Source organism: Candida margitis (genome assembly GCF_024628925.1).
Source record: "Candida margitis strain CBS 14175 chromosome Unknown scaffold21, whole genome shotgun sequence".
Classification (NCBI taxonomy): Eukaryota; Fungi; Ascomycota; class Pichiomycetes; order Serinales; family Debaryomycetaceae; genus Lodderomyces; species Lodderomyces margitis.
Window position 1 is genome coordinate 43,270 of NW_026261892.1, and position 18,264 is coordinate 61,533.

An 18,264-nucleotide genomic window follows, 5' to 3' on the forward strand; every position below is an offset into this window, starting at 1 on the left:
TTTTTCCAAAACCTTTTCCAACACTACATACTCCATCAACCCTCACACACCAGTTTAAATTATGTCATCATTCGAACCAGTTGTTGTTATTGATGGTAAAGGCCACTTGTTGGGTCGTTTAGCCTCCATCATCTCCAAACAAATCCTTAACGGACAAAAGATTGTTGTTGTCAGATGTGAAGAATTGAACATTTCTGGTGAATTTTTCAGAAACAAGTTGAAGTACCATGACTACTTGAGAAAAGCCACCAGATACAACAAGACCAAGGGTCCATTCCACTTCAGAGCTCCATCGAGAATCTTGTACAAGGCCATCAGAGGTATGATTCCTCACAAGACCGCTAGAGGTAAGGCTGCTTTGGAAAGATTGAAGGTTTTCGAAGGTGTTCCACCACCATACGACAAGAAGAAGAGAGTCGTTGTTCCACAAGCTTTGAGAGTCTTGAGATTGAAGCCAGGTAGAAAATACACTACTGTTGGTAAATTGTCAACTTCAGTTGGTTGGAAATACGAATCAGTGGTTGAGAAATTGGAAGAAAAGAGAAAATTGCAATCATCTGAATACTACGCCAAGAAGAAGGCTTTGACTAAGAAGTTGAATGCTGCTCAAGCTTCAACTGCTGAATCTGATGCTGCTAAGAAATTGTCTGCTTTGGGTTACTAAGTTTTGGATGATGAGACGATCGAGTAAAATGAGAGAGGAGGAGAATATTCTTTTTTTGTTTTTAGATACGATATCTGAAGCTGCTCCATTTTAGCCTTTTGTTGGTGGGAGTGGCTGAGAGAAAAGGATATAATCATAATCACCGGTATATAACGAAACCCCCTTTTGTTGTTGTTCCTAGTCATTGTTTTATATAGGAGTAATGTAAAAGAAATTATCATAATAGTAAAAAGACTTGAAATAGTTGTAGATGGGTACGTAGGTGACAATGTAGATGGCGCTCAGGCAATCCTGTTTGTATTGAAGTATATAAATCGCTACCAATTGTGTTACAAGGATTGCCCATTATCTAAAAGTGCCGTTTGAATATTCTTCCCACGGGTGATGGAGGAGCCTGTCTAAATACTTATGAAGCCAAAACAAGTGAGTATTTTATATAATAGAAAGATTTAGTTAGACTCGTATAGTATTACAATTATTAGCTATTAATTAATACAATCGATGTAAAACCCTCAGTATTTCTTGTCTAATTTTACTTCTTTTCACCCCTTTATCATTATCATTATTACCTTGCTCATTATCGGATCTACTCCTGCTATTCTTTATCGTTGTACTGGATTCAGACGACTTACTTCTTTTCAATTTCATCTTTATTGTTTCAACATAAGTCACTTGTCCATTTGATTTATCAACAAAATTGACAACTCGTGATACAAAATTACCAATTTCGACCAAACTCAACTTTTGATTTCCAATTGACATGGAGTTTTCTCTAATGTGGAGGAAAAGCTTGGGGTATTGGTTGATTTTCAAGTCGGATAGTAAGTAATCGGTATGAGTTTGATTTCGGGCATTGTTGTTGTTGTTGTTGTTGTTGTTGTTTGTGTATTCAAACTTGTACGATTTTCCCAAATGGATCAAGTTGAATTGGCCAATAAAGATTTGTTGTTGTCGATAAGACGAAAATAGAACCAACTGGTGATAGAACAAGTACAAGAATAAATGATTGACTGTAAGTTGCTCACTGGTGACTTTTTTGCAAGAGTAGCTATTGATTAGACCTAGTATTGACGTCAACTTAATGTTAATTTCGTGATGGTTGTAAATTAAAGTGAGTTCTGCCTGCTGCAAGTTGGATTCAACTTTGGAAGGAGATTCATCTTCTGCAACTGTTGCTGATGCTGCTGCTGCTGCTGCTGCTGTTGCTGCTGTGGCCGCTTCTGTGTACTGCAATAAACAGGTCCTATCTCCTAGCCTAGTGGAGTATTCGTATTCTCGTTTGACTGCAGCTAATCTACTTTGTAAATAAGTCGATAAGTACTGAGCATCAAATTGTTGCAGAATATCTAATGATGGGTTTAGTGTAAGACTCGACTCACAAGGGGAAGGTAGGGTAGTGTTGGGTAAAGATGTTGTATATATGCTAGTAGCCATGTTTGGAAGTTATAAAGTTGTAGTATTTGATCTTTAGCTTGTCCTCTAAGGATACACATATGTTGTTTATATATGGTAAATGAAGGGTTTGTTCAAATACATGTTCTAAAATAATTTGTTGTACTGTATATAGGGAATTGTGGTTTTAATAGGAGTAATATAATAATACATAAGGCTAAACGTAAAATAAAAAAATAAAAAAGACAATAAGAATAACAAAAAACACAATAAAAGCAAAGTGGGGAGACATTCTTTTTTAATATACGCAACGATGACCCAAACCCAAATGCAACATATAAAATATTCACACCTATACCTTTGACTCACTCCATTAACGTATGACCACACACTTCTACTTGAGCTTTAGCAAAAGGGTAGTACATTCTCCAAACCAATGCTTTGCTTTGGTCTACATGAAAAAGCATAACCCCAAATCACCTCCACATTCTCCCCTCCTTTCCTCCCCACCACAAGAAAATCTTTAAATCTGACACAAAAGAAACAAACCGAACAAAATAAGGAGATTTGTGTAATACAACCAACCAATCAAAACCATTCAAATGTGTTCATAATACAACCAAACATACATACATAGTGTTACACGTACGACACAAGCGTCTTATACGGCACCAATCCAACAAAATTTAGCATCTTGTGCTTTTACTACAAACCCATACACATGTACGTTATAAGGTTAGATGCAAGATGAAAATCAACAACAAAAATAGGAGACAGTCTCAGTCTGTGTCCCATTCTTCCTCACTTACTCATTCACACTTATTTTTTGTTCAAGGAATAGCGAAACCCAGAGTAGAACAAGGCCCAGCCTAGGAAAGAATTAAACTTCATAATCAAAAGCTTCCCCTTTTCTCTTCTTCCCCTCATCTCACCTCACATCCTCCGCCCTTCGTAAATCGTAATATATTTCACAACACAGGTGTGTCTTTACAATGAATGCACCCAACACGCCGCCCACCGCCCACATCAACCGCTACCACCATACCCCCATATAAAAAAACGTTCATTATTAAATATGCAACATCAACCCCCTTTGTCTTTTGCCTATGCAAACCAGGCTTTAAATTTATTTACATCTACGCCGCTCCTTCACTCGCCACCCCCTTCATCCTCGTGTTTATCTGTATGAAGAAAAGCTGAATAAAAGGTGAGAGTGTGTTACGATTCATACATGGACACTCTTCTGTATGTGATCTTTTTACTTTCGTCCTCCCTTCCTTCCTTACCACTGGCTTGTAACTGAAACGTAAATATCATCAAAAAAAGATCTATCTATACTGATTGAAAATACAAAACAACAGAAATTATACAAATTGTAATTAACTCATTTACTCACTCAAAAGTCGACGTAGCAGTAGCACCATCAGCTTCTAATAAAAAGGGTGGCTTCTACCTAATTTGATTCCTCTTTAGTCTGTTTAATAGCAGCATCAATAGTCTCCTTAATTTGAGCTTCAGTAAGAGGCTGTTTTGGCTTCTCCTTCTTATCCTCGTCCTCCTTGACATCTCCTTCCTCTTGGTTCTTAGGTTGGGGTAAATCGGCAATATCTTTAGCAATTTGAGGGTCTTGGTGTTTTCTAGCACTAATGATTGCGCTAACGACAGGATCGCTATAAAATAATCCATATCTTCTAAATTGTTTGATCAAATCAGCTGTTTGTTTAGTGTCCAATCCATCAGCAAACTTGGCAAACGTGTAGCCCAAACTGGCAAACCATTCATAATTCAAATGCAATTTAAACAGTTCTGGGTTGGTTTTGGATTCTTTTTCCAACTCTTTAATTGATGTTTCCATGTATTCTTTAGTCAACGGAGTATTATAACCCTCGCCCTGTTTCAAGTGAACTCCCAAATGTCTAATGGTGTTGAATAATCCCTTTTGATGAGCAGGCACCATTCCTCCATATTCCTTGATCTTGGTTTCTCTGTAATAGTCCTTGTATTCATCAATAGTGGCTTTTCTCGTTCCTGTCCAGCCCAAAGAAACCAATTCGTCTTGAGATACATCTAATTTAACGCCTCCTGGTAAACGGAAGAGTTTCATTGGATTGAATGCACCCGTGTACAAAAACAAGAAAATAACCACAGTTTTAACAATATGAATGGAAAAGAAGAAACACTGCAATAAAATATCAACAGGGTCTTCTAAATCCTTAATCAATGCTCGTTCAACATTGACAAACCCGGTGGATTTAGCAACATAGGCCATGAATTTAGTGGCCCAGTTGGTCAAACATATACCAGGAGTAGGACTAACAAAATCCGGTAAGTCAGTATACAACCATGCCGCCAACAATCCAAGAATAAAATACCAAGTGAAATAATTAAATTTCCACACTGGCAAAATCAATTGACCCGGCCATACATGGACATTAATCAATTCTTCAGGTGGGATAATTGTCGATGTATGTTTTGCAGCATCATCCTCAAATAAGAAGTTCCCATCCTCGGTCATGTACCCTGGTGAAGTCGATTTCTGGAACCCAATTGGTTGGGAATGGTAAAAAACACTGGGTCTCAAAGCAATAGGCAATGTCTTGAAGATTTTAAACAAGTCGCCAAACGTCGTCTTGGTGTCGATTTGGAAACAGTAATCACGTTCGGAATCTTGGTTGAAGCGGACGTAGACGTCCAAATAAGCAATTTCTTGACCGTTTTCATCAACAGTGGGTGAATCAACAATTTCCTCAATTTTGGGCTGGCCTGAGTTAGAACTGGAACCGGTATTTCCAAGTACATGGACACCAGATGATATTCCAGATGATGCTTGGTTACGATTACTACTAGATGACATAGTGTTGGTGGTTGATCTAATGAATTGAATAAGAAAAGCAAGTAAATTGAAAAATTGACTTTCTCTCCTTGTCGAAGTACTTCATTTATTTTTTTTTTCGTTGTTGCTTTTTTTTGGGGGAGAAGGTCGAGGGATGACGGAGTCGAGTCGATGCGGAGTGGCAAAAAGACTTTAATGCGTGTAGAATTAACCGAAATAAAGCAACTACGCACTATTTTATCCGGTGACGTAAATTCAAAAAAAAGTAGTGGGTAATGTCGTTTCTCATACTTTTACGTCATTACAAAAGCTTAGAAAAAAAGACTCCCAATTTTGCTTAGTAACAAGAATCTATACGTGATATATTACTAAGCCCTAGAAACTGGACAATTCTTCACCTCGTAAAGAAGTGGCAAGAGAAGAAAGTCTATTGTTGGCATATCGTATAGTCTTATTATTTCAACTTCCAACCCCAAATGCTCTTAAGTAGAACACCCGGCTTTTGAGCACTAATTAGACTACAAAACAGTAATTTCAAACAGAATGGCTGCGAAATTTGTTGAAAAAAGACAAATGAAAAAATAACAACCAAATTCGACTTTGGAGGTGCCAATTTCGTTACCGTTTCGTTCAGGAAGAGAAGGTGAAGACAAATCTACCCAAAGCCCACAGCCTAATTGATTACAAATTTGTAACAATGTAAGAACAGTGGCATTATATAATACATACGTGGCGGTAGTCCTGCCCGATCGTAAAACTCTTAACTCTGTCTCTTTCGCCTCATTGGTAGAGATAAATTTCTCCAATTTTTAAAGCCATTGAAAGCCTTAAAAAGCCTGAGAAGCCTACATCGGTCCGAGAACCGTTTCCGAAAAAGAAGATCTTCATAATTTTAAGTAGATCCTCAAATTACGAAGTTTAATGAGTAACTTTTCCAAACTAATTGACTCTAATACCAGCATCCTTTAACGAAACAGGGCTCATTTCAAAACTGGAATATACAGTTTGCAAAAACAAACAAGAAAAATCAGAGATATCTAAACACAAAATGAGCTAAAGGCAAGAGTGGGTCACACGATATCATCGATTATTTCCGGTGACTTGTTGCTAAAAATAGTAATAATTGTGTTATATGGATGTTGTTTTACTATACAGGCGGCTTTTAATCCATTTGAGCATAAATTGTGAATTGCCTTTTGAGAAGACCAAAAAATACGAAATTTGTATTTATTTTTGCAGCCTATTGATTTATAGTTTTTAATTTAATTCTCTATTGGGTTAATTTATTTTTCAGAAAGGGGGTCGGTAGTAATTGTTGATATTTTCTGTCTCGTGTATCGTGTGACACAAATTCGCGAAATTTCTCTCTTTCTACTATTTTTATTTTGCATCCTTTAATTTTATAACCCTTTTAGAGCCCTTTCTTACCTCTTTTTGCCTCTTTTTAACCCTTTTTAAACCATTTGTTACTCTTTGGATATGTGTCAAAAGAGTAAAAATAGTAAGTGTTTGTAAGGTTTTATGCAATTAATTTATAGAATATTATCTTTCTATTCGTCTAGAAAATGTCAGAGGTGTGTTTAAAAATAGGACAGGATAAGTAGTTAGTTGGTTATGAATGTATGTACATATCTGGGGTTGTGTTTTGACATAGATTTTGTTTTTCTTGCAACTTTAAATTTGAGATCTACACAAGTTGTTATTTTATTCGTTTACTCATAGACTAAAAGACAGAAAGCCACCTATCATTCTCCATATTACTCTTGTTTGTCACTCATTGTCCGTTATCTTCCTCCCTCTGTATTCTCTTGTTCGCGTTTGTCTGTGTAAGATATACATAAGTGTATAGTTCGTTAGTCTCTCATATTATAACTTGCATTTAATCATGGCTGAGGCTTCTTCTAGTTTCACATTCAAAGCCAAACAATTGAAATTAGAAAAAGAAAAAATCAACACAGCCCACCGAGGAGGAAAAAAACAATAAACCAGTACAACAATCAATAAAGGTAGTGTACCTTGTGATAAAACCGATTGAAATGTGTTTGTTTACAATTTGTCCGAATCAGGATTAAATTATTTTGCTGATACACAAACACAACAGACACAAACAAACACAAATGTCGGTCGGGAATATTTTTTGTTTATATTAAAAAAAGAGAATTGCCGACTGATCCTGCCTAGATCCCAGCCAGCCATCCAAGCCATTCCAACATCGGATCAGAGGTTTGTTTTGCTTCGGTAAAAGCTGAAGGTAGACGAAAGCACGGAGGCTTCTGTTTTGTTTGTTTGTTTTCATCATTACAATAAGTATCAGAAAGAGGCAAAACGCGTACCCAAATCTTATCTTGTTAAATCCATATTGGAAAGAGGCTGTTCCATCACCAGAAAGTAAGAATAAGGGAAATCGGACTTGTTCAGATGTCACTACCGGTATGACCGTTACCATTCACTTTGGAAAATAAAAAAAGAGGCACAAACTATGGATCTTGCAGTAGTTTAAACAACCTGCAATTCATTCGATTATAACACATACTTTGGTTTTTCTTCTCTCTGCAAAACCATCCGCACTAAATAAACACACCATATCGTATGTTGGCAATCATTCAGTATCGTCAAATAAGTTGTAAATGCATATATACTTTCTCTAAATAACATAAATGTGTTGGATAAAAATAGAAAAACCTCACCTAATACACTTCTTTCCATTTGTAAGTGTTATGGTTCATGTATAGGTGGATCTTACTAGGAGGAGGTTGCCCTGTTTATCTGTATGTATACTTGCTATCTACTAACTACTGTCCTCCTCCTCCTCCTCCTACTACTCCTGCTGCGCCATCATCTTCTTCTTCCTCCACTTCTTAGCACCACTGGTATTTGTTTTGTGTGTAGTGTCAATTAAAGTATGCATTCCTGTATGTAACCCTCTCATTGCCTCTAAATTGATGTTTGTGTAATATTCCCAATTCTTTAAAATACATATTTTTCGTGTGTTACTTAAAGGAGGTCGTGTACTTTACCGTGTTATGGGTTAAAATTTTATATTTGCTCCTTTCTTTTTAATTCTCGACTGATTTTTGAATTTTCAAACTATGTTTACTCGTTACACATTACACTTAACATAGTTCTAACATAAGCTACAACTATTTATTATTAAGCAGTAGTTTAGGCTATGCTACGCGTAATCTTACAACGTCCAAGGATATATCTATACTCTATACTTAAGAAATAGGAATTGAAATTATAACTAATTTAACCTGTTTGGTTATTTTTAATTTTTAATTTTTAATTTTTATATTTATTTTTATTTTTATTTTTGTGTCTGTTTTTGTGTCTGTTGATTGTTTTTACTGTCTGTCCGTTTTTCTTTCTCTTTCTCTTTCTCTTTCTCTTTCGCTTCTCCTTTTTCTTTATTTATTTAAATCAATTCAAATTTCCACTCAAATCTCAAAAACCCACATCCACTTTCCTTTCTTCTTGTTCTTTTGGTTCTGTTTTTGGTTCTTCAACGAAAGATAGAAAGAATAATCCATCGTTTAACTATATTCCTTCGTTAGCTAACAACATCTAAGAAAAAAAAAGGATCTCACCAAGCTTTTTTTTTTATTATTTTTTTCGAATTTTGTTCACCAGCTCAAGAAAATTATTTTTCTTAATAACACATACACATACACATACTATAAACACAGTCTTTTTGTCAAGAAAAATACATCAAAAACCTACCCCCTTACATAATTCATAAATGTTGTTCAAATCGCTAATTTCATCAACTTTACTAGCTGCTACTTCTTTAATCAGTTGTGCTGCTGCTGAAGACTTGCCAACAATTGAAATTGTTGGTAACAAGTTTTTCTACTCCAACAATGGTTCTCAATTCTTTATGAAGGGTATTGCTTACCAACAAAACAACTTGAATTCATCCGATTCATTTATTGATCCATTGGCTGATGCTTCCACTTGTAAAAGAGATATTCCATACTTGTCTGCTATCGACACCAATGTTATCAGAGTCTATGCTTTGGATATAGAGGCTGACCATACTGAATGTATGGAGGCTTTGCAAGAAGCTGGTATTTACATTATTGCCGATTTGTCTGAACCAGATGAATCTATCAATAGAAAAGATCCTGAATGGACCTTGGATTTGTTTCAAAGATATACTGGTGTTGTTGACGCTTTCCACAACTATACCAATGTTTTGGGTTTCTTTGCTGGTAATGAAGTTACCAACGATGAAACAAACACCGATGCTTCTGCTTTTGTTAAGGCTGCCATTAGAGATACCAAGGCTTATATGAAGGCTAAGGATTACAGATCCATTCCAGTTGGTTATTCATCTAATGATCATTCTGGTATCAGAGTTGCTTTGGCTGATTATTTCGCTTGTGGTGATGAAGATGCTAGAGCCGATTTCTTTGGTATCAACAATTATGAATGGTGTGGTAAGTCAAGTTACAAGTCCTCCGGTTACGAAACTGCTACTGAAGACTACAAGGATTTAGGTATCCCCATCTTTTTCTCCGAATACGGCTGTAATGAAGTAACTCCAAGACTTTTCACTGAAGTTGGAACTATTTTCGGTGATGAAATGACTGATGTTTGGTCTGGTGGTATTGTTTACTTGTACTTTGAAGAAGAAAATAATTATGGTTTGGTTTCGATCAAGGATGGTAAGGTCTCCACTTTGGATGATTACAACAACTATAAATCGGAAATTTTGAAAATTGACCCATCTTCTGCTCAAGCTTCAGCTGAAAGTGCTAGCAGTACTGGTGTTACTTCATGTCCTACTTCAACTTCAGTTTGGAGTGCTGCTACTGACTTGCCACCAACTCCTGACAAGGAAATCTGTGATTGTATGTCCAAATCATTGAAGTGTGTCGTTAAGGACAGTGTTGACAGTGATGACTATGCTGATATGTACAGTTATGTTTGTGCAAAGATTGACTGTGGTGGTATTAATGCTAATGGTACCACTGGTGAATACGGTGCTTACTCACCATGTTCCGCTAAGGACAAGTTGTCGTTTGTTTTGAACCTTTACTACGAAGACCAAGATGAAAACTCATCTGCTTGTGACTTCAATGGATCTGGTTCCTTGCAAAAGAGTGCTACTACCGCTTCTTCATGTTCTGCTTACTTGAAATCAGCTGGTTCATCTGGTTTGGGAACGGTAGAAGGCTCAGTTAGAACTGATACTTCAGAAGCATCTGACACCAACGGTGGCGGTAACCAAAACTCTGATTCTTCAGCATCGACGAGTGGCTCTTCATCTAGTGGTTCATCTACTAGTTCTGGTAAGTCAAGTGGTGCTGTTGCTGGTGGTATGATTGGTGTTTCTTCCTTGACCAAATTGGGAGCTGTTGCTCTTTCAATGGTTCTTGGTTTCAGTTTCATCTTGATTTAGAGAAGACAGCTGAAAGTAGTGATGATTATAAACGTATATTCTGTATAGATTAAGAAATAAATTAAAGATTTATATAACAGGAAACGTTCAAGTAAGGAAATATAAGACAATGTGAAGTTTGGGGTATCCATTTCTGATTTGTTACATAGTACATACAACATACATAATATAAGTACAATAGCACTTGCGTCTAGCTTAGATTAGATCTTTGCTCTCTGATTCCTAATCCTCCATGATCAATTTTCTAATTTCCCAATAATAATCCAACTTGACATCATTATTATCATCAATAAACCAATGGTTAATTTTGCGATTGATCTTATGCTCTTCTTTGACGAATTTATCCATCAATTTCTGGCTCACTGGTGGTAAAGGCACTGCTGCGTCATCGGGGCCAGCATGGGTGTTGGGAACAGTGTTGGATAATGAAGATTGTGATCTTAATAGAGTCGATCGCGATGCTGTAGTTAGATTTCGTTGTTGTTGGGCAAGAGGTGGTGGTGGCGGTATCGATGTTGTTGACGATATTGTTCGTTGTGTGAATTGACTTGCACCACGACGTCGTGAAATTGGTGATTGGAGAACATAGATGGTGTTGGTGGTGCCGCCGCCGCCGCCACGCCTCGTTGGTGAATATTGGTCCATTTGGTTATACTGTTGTTGCTGTTGCTGCTGCTGTTGTTGATGATGATGGTTATGATGGTGTCGAATAGTTTCTAAAGGTTCGATCAAATCGGGTATATCGTCGAAAATGTACTCATCATCTTGATCCAAATTTATCCATTTTAGATTAACGTTGTCGTACAACATATTACCTTGCTTTTTACGCGGGAAATCTCCGTCATCGTCGTCACCTTCATCATAAGCGTCTTGGGCTTGCGCATGCACGTGACGATTAACATGACCATCATTCCTAATTGGTTCAAGCTCTTCCAATGTGATGAGCGATGGTTTCTGTTCGAATCGAAGTAGATCCACTTCATTTCCTTCCCATCGGTTTTGCGCCTTGTTAAACACCATTGATTTGGACTGGGGTATAATATAGTCACCACCACGAGTTTTGCCCAACGAATCCCCATTCAAGTATCGCACATGTCCCATTTTCTTCTTCTGCAGATGGCGTCGATCATGATGAGTTTGTGCAAGATGAGTAATGCCAGTATCTTTATCACTCAAACTAGGTTGTTGTTTCAACTTGGAATTGGTCTTATCTTTCCGTTCTGCGTATTTATCAAGTAATTGAATGCGCGATGCTGGATCTGGTATTTTTGGTCTATTGTAGAATGAAGGTATGCGATCGAGTTTATTAATTACCCGATTATTGAAATTGAAACTTGGCTGTTGTTGTTGTTGTTGCGATACATCATTGTTTAAATCCATTGTTGATTTGAATTTCTTGATTGTATTGGCTTGATTTTTAGCTAATGATGGCATTGATTGTTTATTGAGTAATGTGTGTTTCCCAATCGTTCCCATATTGTGACGCAGTTGTTGCTGCTGCTGTTTAATCTTTTGGATGCTTGCTTCAAAATCAACATCAAACCCATCTTCAAATTGTTCATTATCATCTCTCGTATACTCATAATTTATTGTTTTTTCATTTTCTAAATGATCCAACATACTCAAATTTGTGCTGGTCAATTTATGACCACCACCACTAGCTCCCCCACCTCCTATTCCATCACGCAATTTCAAAGTTAAATTTGGATCATCACGAGTGCCCATTGCACGATTTTGCTTGTACTCAAGCAATTCCTTTTGCTCGCGTTCTGCCTCCTTTTGCTGGGCTACTTTTTTGGCAATTAATCGTTGATTCATTTGTTGATAAATGCTTTGGTTCTTACTAAAACATTCATCCCAGCCCTCAAATTCATCTTGTGATAGTTCGGACGTTATGTCAGTATCATTCCCTTCGCTGTATTCACTCAATGCATCCCGGGTTATTCGTTTGGCACTACCTTTTGATGAACTAAGTTCGTTTTTGGGTGTTAGTTGGAACAGTGGCAGGTTGTTGTTGATATGCAACTGGTTGATTTTGAGAGTTTCTACTCCGTTATCATCTTCGTTGTCATGACTGGAATTGCTGTGGTAGTGGTGGTGATTCTGTTGTTCTATTTGCTGTTGCTGTTGCTGTTGTTGTTGCTGTTGTTGCTGTTGTTGTTGTTGTTGTTGTTGTTGTTGTTGCTGTCTCAGTCTGTTGGAACTAAAATCTATTGACTCAACGTCACCAAAGATCTCATCTTCTTGATTATCAGCAAACTTCTTTAGTAGGTCTGCTTTAGTTTTGGACTGCTTCTTCATCATCGATCCAACTAGTGGTAGTCCTTTACTCAAGGATAGTTTTGACTAAGTTTGATCAATCAATAGAGAATTGTAGAAATAATTTATTGTGACTGTATATAATAAAAATTCAAAAAAGAGTAAACAAAAACAAAAACAAAAACAATAACAATAACAATAACAAAAACAATAACAACAAAAAACTCCCTTGCCAATTTTGCACGACCTTTGTTCCTAATTTGCAACAACCATCTTGGTCAACAGTTTTTGCAACTTTATAAATTGGGCTTTATATATTGGTGGGATGGTGACAAGCGCTATAAATATGGCTATTATCAACAAGAAAAGGAAAAAATATCGAACAACCTGCCAGTTTCTTTTCCTCCTTTGTCTTCGTGATATTATTGCCCGTTTAAATTGTCGACTTGGTTTTAACCAAAATAGGAGACTAGTGTGCAACGTATCAATATATGGCACGAGTAATAATGGAAACATTACCAGGAGTAGCATGTGTCCCAAGAAGAAATCAAACGTAAACTTGTTCAATTCCAACATTTTGATAACTAATTCCCGCATGTTTTGTGTTATTACTCTGAACCCCAATCCACTTCGGTACCATTCCCCTGACCACCAGGCTTTATTAGTAACATTCTCGCCGCGTTCTCGAGAAACACATGTAATCAAAACAAAACCCGATAACGCACGATGGAAACTGAAAACAACCAACAAGGCACTTATCAAATGAACAACACTGAATTCCTGTAAAAGAAACAAAAACTCAATATTGACAATGTGAAACAAAATGGACAAGAAATGAGCCAATGCAGCAAAGAATGATGGAATCCGCTTAACGCAGAGTCCAATTGCTGGAGCCATTGTTAATGACAACACCCAAATCAAGATCAAAACAACAATGTTCAATGCATAAGGCATGAATATGACAATGGCGACTTTAATCAAAGGATTGGCTAAATCCAACACAAACAACTTGTCTGACGAATGAAGAAACAAAAATGGACTCAAATACAAGATAAAACTAATCAAAGGAGTAACCACTTCACCAAGAAGCAAGTTGAACGTGGTTGAGTTTCTGCCCAGCAAATGCCCTTCAAACTTCTCTCCAGTTAACCGCGATCTTTCACCTTGGCAAAACTGAATCCACGAAGACTCCTTGGCTTTAGAATTGCCTCTCGACAACCAACGAATAAAGTCTCGATAATCGAGAAAGAAATCAATGAAACTAAATTGATGGGGGTTAAACATAAACGGAGCAAAACACAACGCCAATACTGTAATGACAAACCAAAGAAGGGCTATTCGTTTTACCGTCATCATTCCAAACAAAATCACCATGAATATTTCACAACCACTATAAATTGACAAGTTGGCATATCTTGTATACAACGTAGCAAACGAAATTCTCGAAATGGCAAAGTCTCTGCCCGTGGCAATGTATTGTGCCTCACCAAATACAAAATTATCTCTTAATGCTCGAGAATAAACTTGGCAAAGGAAAACTTCAAAAAATGGCGATAATGAAACAATGTGCAAAATGACTCGAAAAACCGATCTAACAAAACCCTTTTCAATCAACTCTTGAATGATTAGTGGAAGGAAAGATATAAAAAAGCACACAAACACCGAAAGAATAAATCGATCAATCCAATTCAACACTGGCACTAAAGTATGACACCCAGCCACAGGATCATCTTCATCACACTCCACTGTATTATGATTCAACGCACCTAGATTCATCACCAAAAACATAAAAATCTTTACTGACAACATAATCGACAAGTTATTAATATGAAACCCAGGGTGGGCATAATAAAACGACAAGAACCGATCAATTGGTAGTCTCGTCCCAAGATAGAAATACTCCCTTGACAAGAGTTGCTCCCCCATGCCAGCGCCAATTTTTTTAGTAAAATTGACAATCGATTGAAATCCCAAGTCACGTCCTTTACCACATTGGTAATAATCAAAATGCTTAATTCTTCCACCTCGACACATTGCTGTGATACCAGCATATATATCCTCGTTAAGGTGTAGTCCTTTTTGTGCTTTCGATATGCCTCCTCTTGTCGTCATGAATATCCCATTTAGGAAATCAGGATGTCCATAATGTAGCTTTGATCCAATTTCCCCCATTGTTCGAGCAAACAATGTACCAAATGTCTGTTCTTTCCCCGCGGCAATGTCACCTAGTATGCCAATGTTTTGGGAAAAGATAAACTCCCTTGACCCTACAATAGCAACCGTTGGCGGTGGTTCCAAAATCGGCTCGGATGTGTACCCATGCGATACATCAAGATCCATTTCTTCAAACTCGGTCAATAGCGACTTGATTTTCAAACATTCCTCAACATAGTTATCCTGATTTGAATCGATAACTTGAATATATTCCCCTCGGTAAAAAATGAGAGCGTTGTTTTGATTATCAGATTTACCGTCACCCAAGATTGGATTTCCCGATAATCGAATCTTGAACCGTTTGCGATAGTTTCCTTTATGGTCTCGTTGAGATACATCCAACAAGGTTGAGTAATAAGTTCCATTTTCAACTTCCAAAATTGCAATCTTTACATTAGGAAATGCTCGAAATAACACATCGGCATCGTCAGAAGTTTCCCGAGTAAAGCTTTGGAAATTTTGCATCGCCACAATCAAGCTAAATTTTCGATCAACAAAATCTTGCATTTCCCTCTCAATGAATAAATCACCTTCACTTTCAAACCCAATGTTTTCACTACGATACAAAATCTTCAAGGCGACTTCGTAATTCATAAATCCAGAAACTGTACGGTATAAAGTTTGGCAACGCAATGCCGCCCATATTCTTGTTCTTAATGTGTTTTCTGGTGCTGAGTCCTTGAAGCCGATGCAGTAGTATGGTAAATCTTCATGTCCTTTGAATTTCTCGTCGCCATCTCCATCCAAATCATCCTCATTCTCATCAATTGATTGAATCATTTTACTGTCCTTGACAAAGGATCTCCATTCATTGGGGTGAAGTTGCTTCAAGTACTCCAACAATGTCAACTTTGAAAACGACTGTTCCTTAATTAAATCCTTCAATCCCAAGAGAATCTTTTCCGAATAATGTGGTATAAGCACTGTGAATGCGGGCATCGATACCACTGGAAATGGGTCAGGGAGAGGGCTTGATAACGATTGGGCGAAAAAAGTGATTCTTCTTTCCCATTCCTCTTCTATCTTGATATAGGCCAAGAGCTTAAATGTGTTGTCATCTTCGTTGACAAAAAACAGCGGCGGCTTAACATTGCCCTCATCTTCTTCACGTTGGTAAATCAACTTTTTCACTTGTTCAACCGATATTATATGCTCTCTAAACATCGAAATAACAATCCCGTTCCATATTTGCGAAATAACCAAAATCATACTATTGGAGGAATCACCATGATAAATCTTGGTCAATATCCTATCGGGCAATCTCGAGAATATGTTTCGCCAGGGGGTGAATATCGACACCCCCAATGAAAACGATAATCCAACGGAGAATATAACATTGCAAATGACATACCAAAGATAAGTGTCAAGAAAGAATAAAATCAAATCGGTGAAATAAAACAAACACAAGGCAATTTTAGGCTGTGCCGGGCACAAGAAATGACCATCATCACAATTCAACTTTAATGTAGATAAAATTTGGATGGGGTCTTTTAATGAAAGAATCAAAAAGAAATACGATTCTGAATACTTGGCGGCAAATACCACAATCCATAATGATATTGAAAATGCCCGTTTTCGCAATGATAATTTGGGAAATGAATTTGAAAAAACTGAACTAAAGCTACCAAGAGGTATTGTGGCCAAATAAACAAATGTTAGAATTGAAAATGTCAATAATAGCCCTGAAACGACATTACCCTTGTAGGAATACTGGGACCATGGAAGAAATATAAAAATAGCCACAATTGGAGCAATATTAAGAACCAACAATATAGCACAAAAGACCAATTTCTTGAAGTTTTTACTATTAATGAATAAAAATTCCGAAATTGCTGCAAATAGCGAGATCAATGCTGCTAAAGCGCCACCAGCAGACACTATCGCCAATCTTACATGAACGAATGGTGACTTATCTGGGGTATAATCTGCAGTGTAAAGCGATGGCGAGTTGAATGACATAAAGTACCAGAACACCGATACATGAATAACCCATATGCGATTGAAGTTATTCAATACATGAATCCAAGTTCTTCGTTCTCGATACGTTTTCGATAAGGATTTCTTCCAATCAATCAAATGGATCTCCTTGAATCGATCTTTTCGTTTAATTTTATAAACTCTAATTCCATTGTCTAGTCTGATCTTGTACAATCCTCTAGGACTCCAAAAATGTTGATTTACATCGTCATATCCAATGGTTTGTGAATGGTCAATTTCCTTCCTACTCCACTTGTCGCCAATTAAATCATACTGCTGGTCTCTTAAAAACTTGTACAATGGCGTAATTACTTTATCTAAAAAGTAAAACCGGTCTAAATCGGGTCCTTCATAATCCAAAGCACATTGGAAAATAAAGCAAATGCATTCAGGCATGAACCTAATATTATTTGACTCTCCCCAGATTAACAAATACAAGGCAATTTGAGACACATACTCTTCTTCCTTAAATGCCCCTAACCTTGTTCTCCATTCTTCTTTTTCCATAGCAATGAATTTGTCCCTCGGTGTCCATGATTCATCTTCATAGGGGAATTGCGCCGCCATATACCATTTCTTGTAATTAGCACAATCACCTCCAATATAGTGTAAATGTAAAGAGAGTAACGCTTCGGAACAATCCATCCTGCTTGATCGAGAATCTACCTGTGTCATGAACAACTCATACATATTGTGCACATTATCTTCTTGGAAACCAAACCTTCGACCAAGGTTGGTAAAAGTGGCTAAGATTGTATCGGTAGACACGTTGGCGCCATTGTCTTTACACCAAGCATGGTAGGGGCTAATGTTGTATGTCATTGACAGAGGTGGCTCAGTCATGACATATTGAAAATTAAAAACAAAAAGAAAGGAAAGATGAGTTTGACAGAGATTAGGAAAGAGCCTGTGTAATTAAAAAGTTGTCCTTTATTTTTGCAACAAGAATAACAAAAAAAATATAGAGGCAAAAAAGTATTGCTCTCAGCAGGATTCGAACCTACGATCTCCTCATTACTAGTGAGGTGCCTTACCAACTTGGCCATAAGAGCGATTTTCGAGAAAATTTAATTTTGTAGTTTTTGTGTGACTTTAATTTCAGTCACTACTATTCTTAATTTGATAGTAGCCCTTGTTTCCACACTTCTTTGGAAAGAATAGAAGAGCCTTTATTGCTCACTGACTCGTGTACAATGGTACTTTTACAAAACTAATCAACGTAATCTGTGTCCATTACATTTTAAGCTTTATTCTTTTGCGGTTTTAAATATTTTGGAGGAAAACGTTGCGAAATACTGAATTATGTTCTTCTTTTAGTTTATATGAAGAATTGTTGCTTTGAAGTTGAGATTTGACTGTTTTGTCTTGCTGGTAAACTATGACTTGAAGCATAGAATTTCAGAAGAAAACTAGATAGGTTGGGTCATCACCAAAGTTTGTTTCTGCAAACATACATTCTGCTAGGGCAATTTTTTAAAAGCCTATACGGTGTCAATCCCTGAGAGACATGTGGCTATTAAG

The 18,264-nt window shown here is 37.0% G+C and overlaps 5 protein-coding genes across 5 annotated transcripts; 2 read left to right on the forward strand and 3 right to left on the reverse strand. All coding sequences in view use genetic code 12, as the record gives it.

Annotated features, from left to right (window-relative positions):
• Window positions 1–61: 61 nt before the first annotated feature.
• On the forward strand, window positions 62–664 carry RPL16A (60S ribosomal protein uL13; the record flags this gene model as incomplete). The annotated part of the gene is made up of 1 exon (XM_051816817.1): window positions 62–664. The coding sequence occupies one exon, from the start codon at window positions 62–64 to the stop codon at window positions 662–664; it is 603 nt and encodes a 200-aa protein (XP_051669838.1).
• Window positions 665–1,153: 489 nt separating this feature from the next.
• Window positions 1,154–2,098, reverse strand: CANMA_004532 (uncharacterized protein; the record flags this gene model as incomplete). The annotated part of the gene is made up of 1 exon (XM_051816818.1): window positions 1,154–2,098. One exon carries the CDS (start codon window positions 2,096–2,098, stop codon window positions 1,154–1,156), a length of 945 nt encoding a protein of 314 aa, XP_051669839.1.
• A 1,411-nt stretch (window positions 2,099–3,509) lies between these two features.
• Window positions 3,510–4,910, reverse strand: CANMA_004533 (uncharacterized protein; the record flags this gene model as incomplete). The annotated part of the gene is made up of 1 exon (XM_051816820.1): window positions 3,510–4,910. One exon carries the CDS (start codon window positions 4,908–4,910, stop codon window positions 3,510–3,512), a length of 1,401 nt encoding a protein of 466 aa, XP_051669840.1.
• Window positions 4,911–8,628: 3,718 nt separating this feature from the next.
• Window positions 8,629–10,293, forward strand: PHR2 (1,3-beta-glucanosyltransferase; the record flags this gene model as incomplete). The annotated part of the gene is made up of 1 exon (XM_051816821.1): window positions 8,629–10,293. One exon carries the CDS (start codon window positions 8,629–8,631, stop codon window positions 10,291–10,293), a length of 1,665 nt encoding a protein of 554 aa, XP_051669841.1.
• Window positions 10,294–10,515: 222 nt separating this feature from the next.
• On the reverse strand, window positions 10,516–17,586 carry BFA1 (Bfa1p; the record flags this gene model as incomplete). Its single annotated transcript, XM_051816822.1, has 2 exons — window positions 10,516–12,555; window positions 13,072–17,586. The coding sequence occupies 2 exons, from the start codon at window positions 17,584–17,586 to the stop codon at window positions 10,516–10,518; spliced, it is 6,555 nt and encodes a 2,184-aa protein (XP_051669842.1).
• Between the last annotated feature and the right edge of the window lie 678 nt (window positions 17,587–18,264).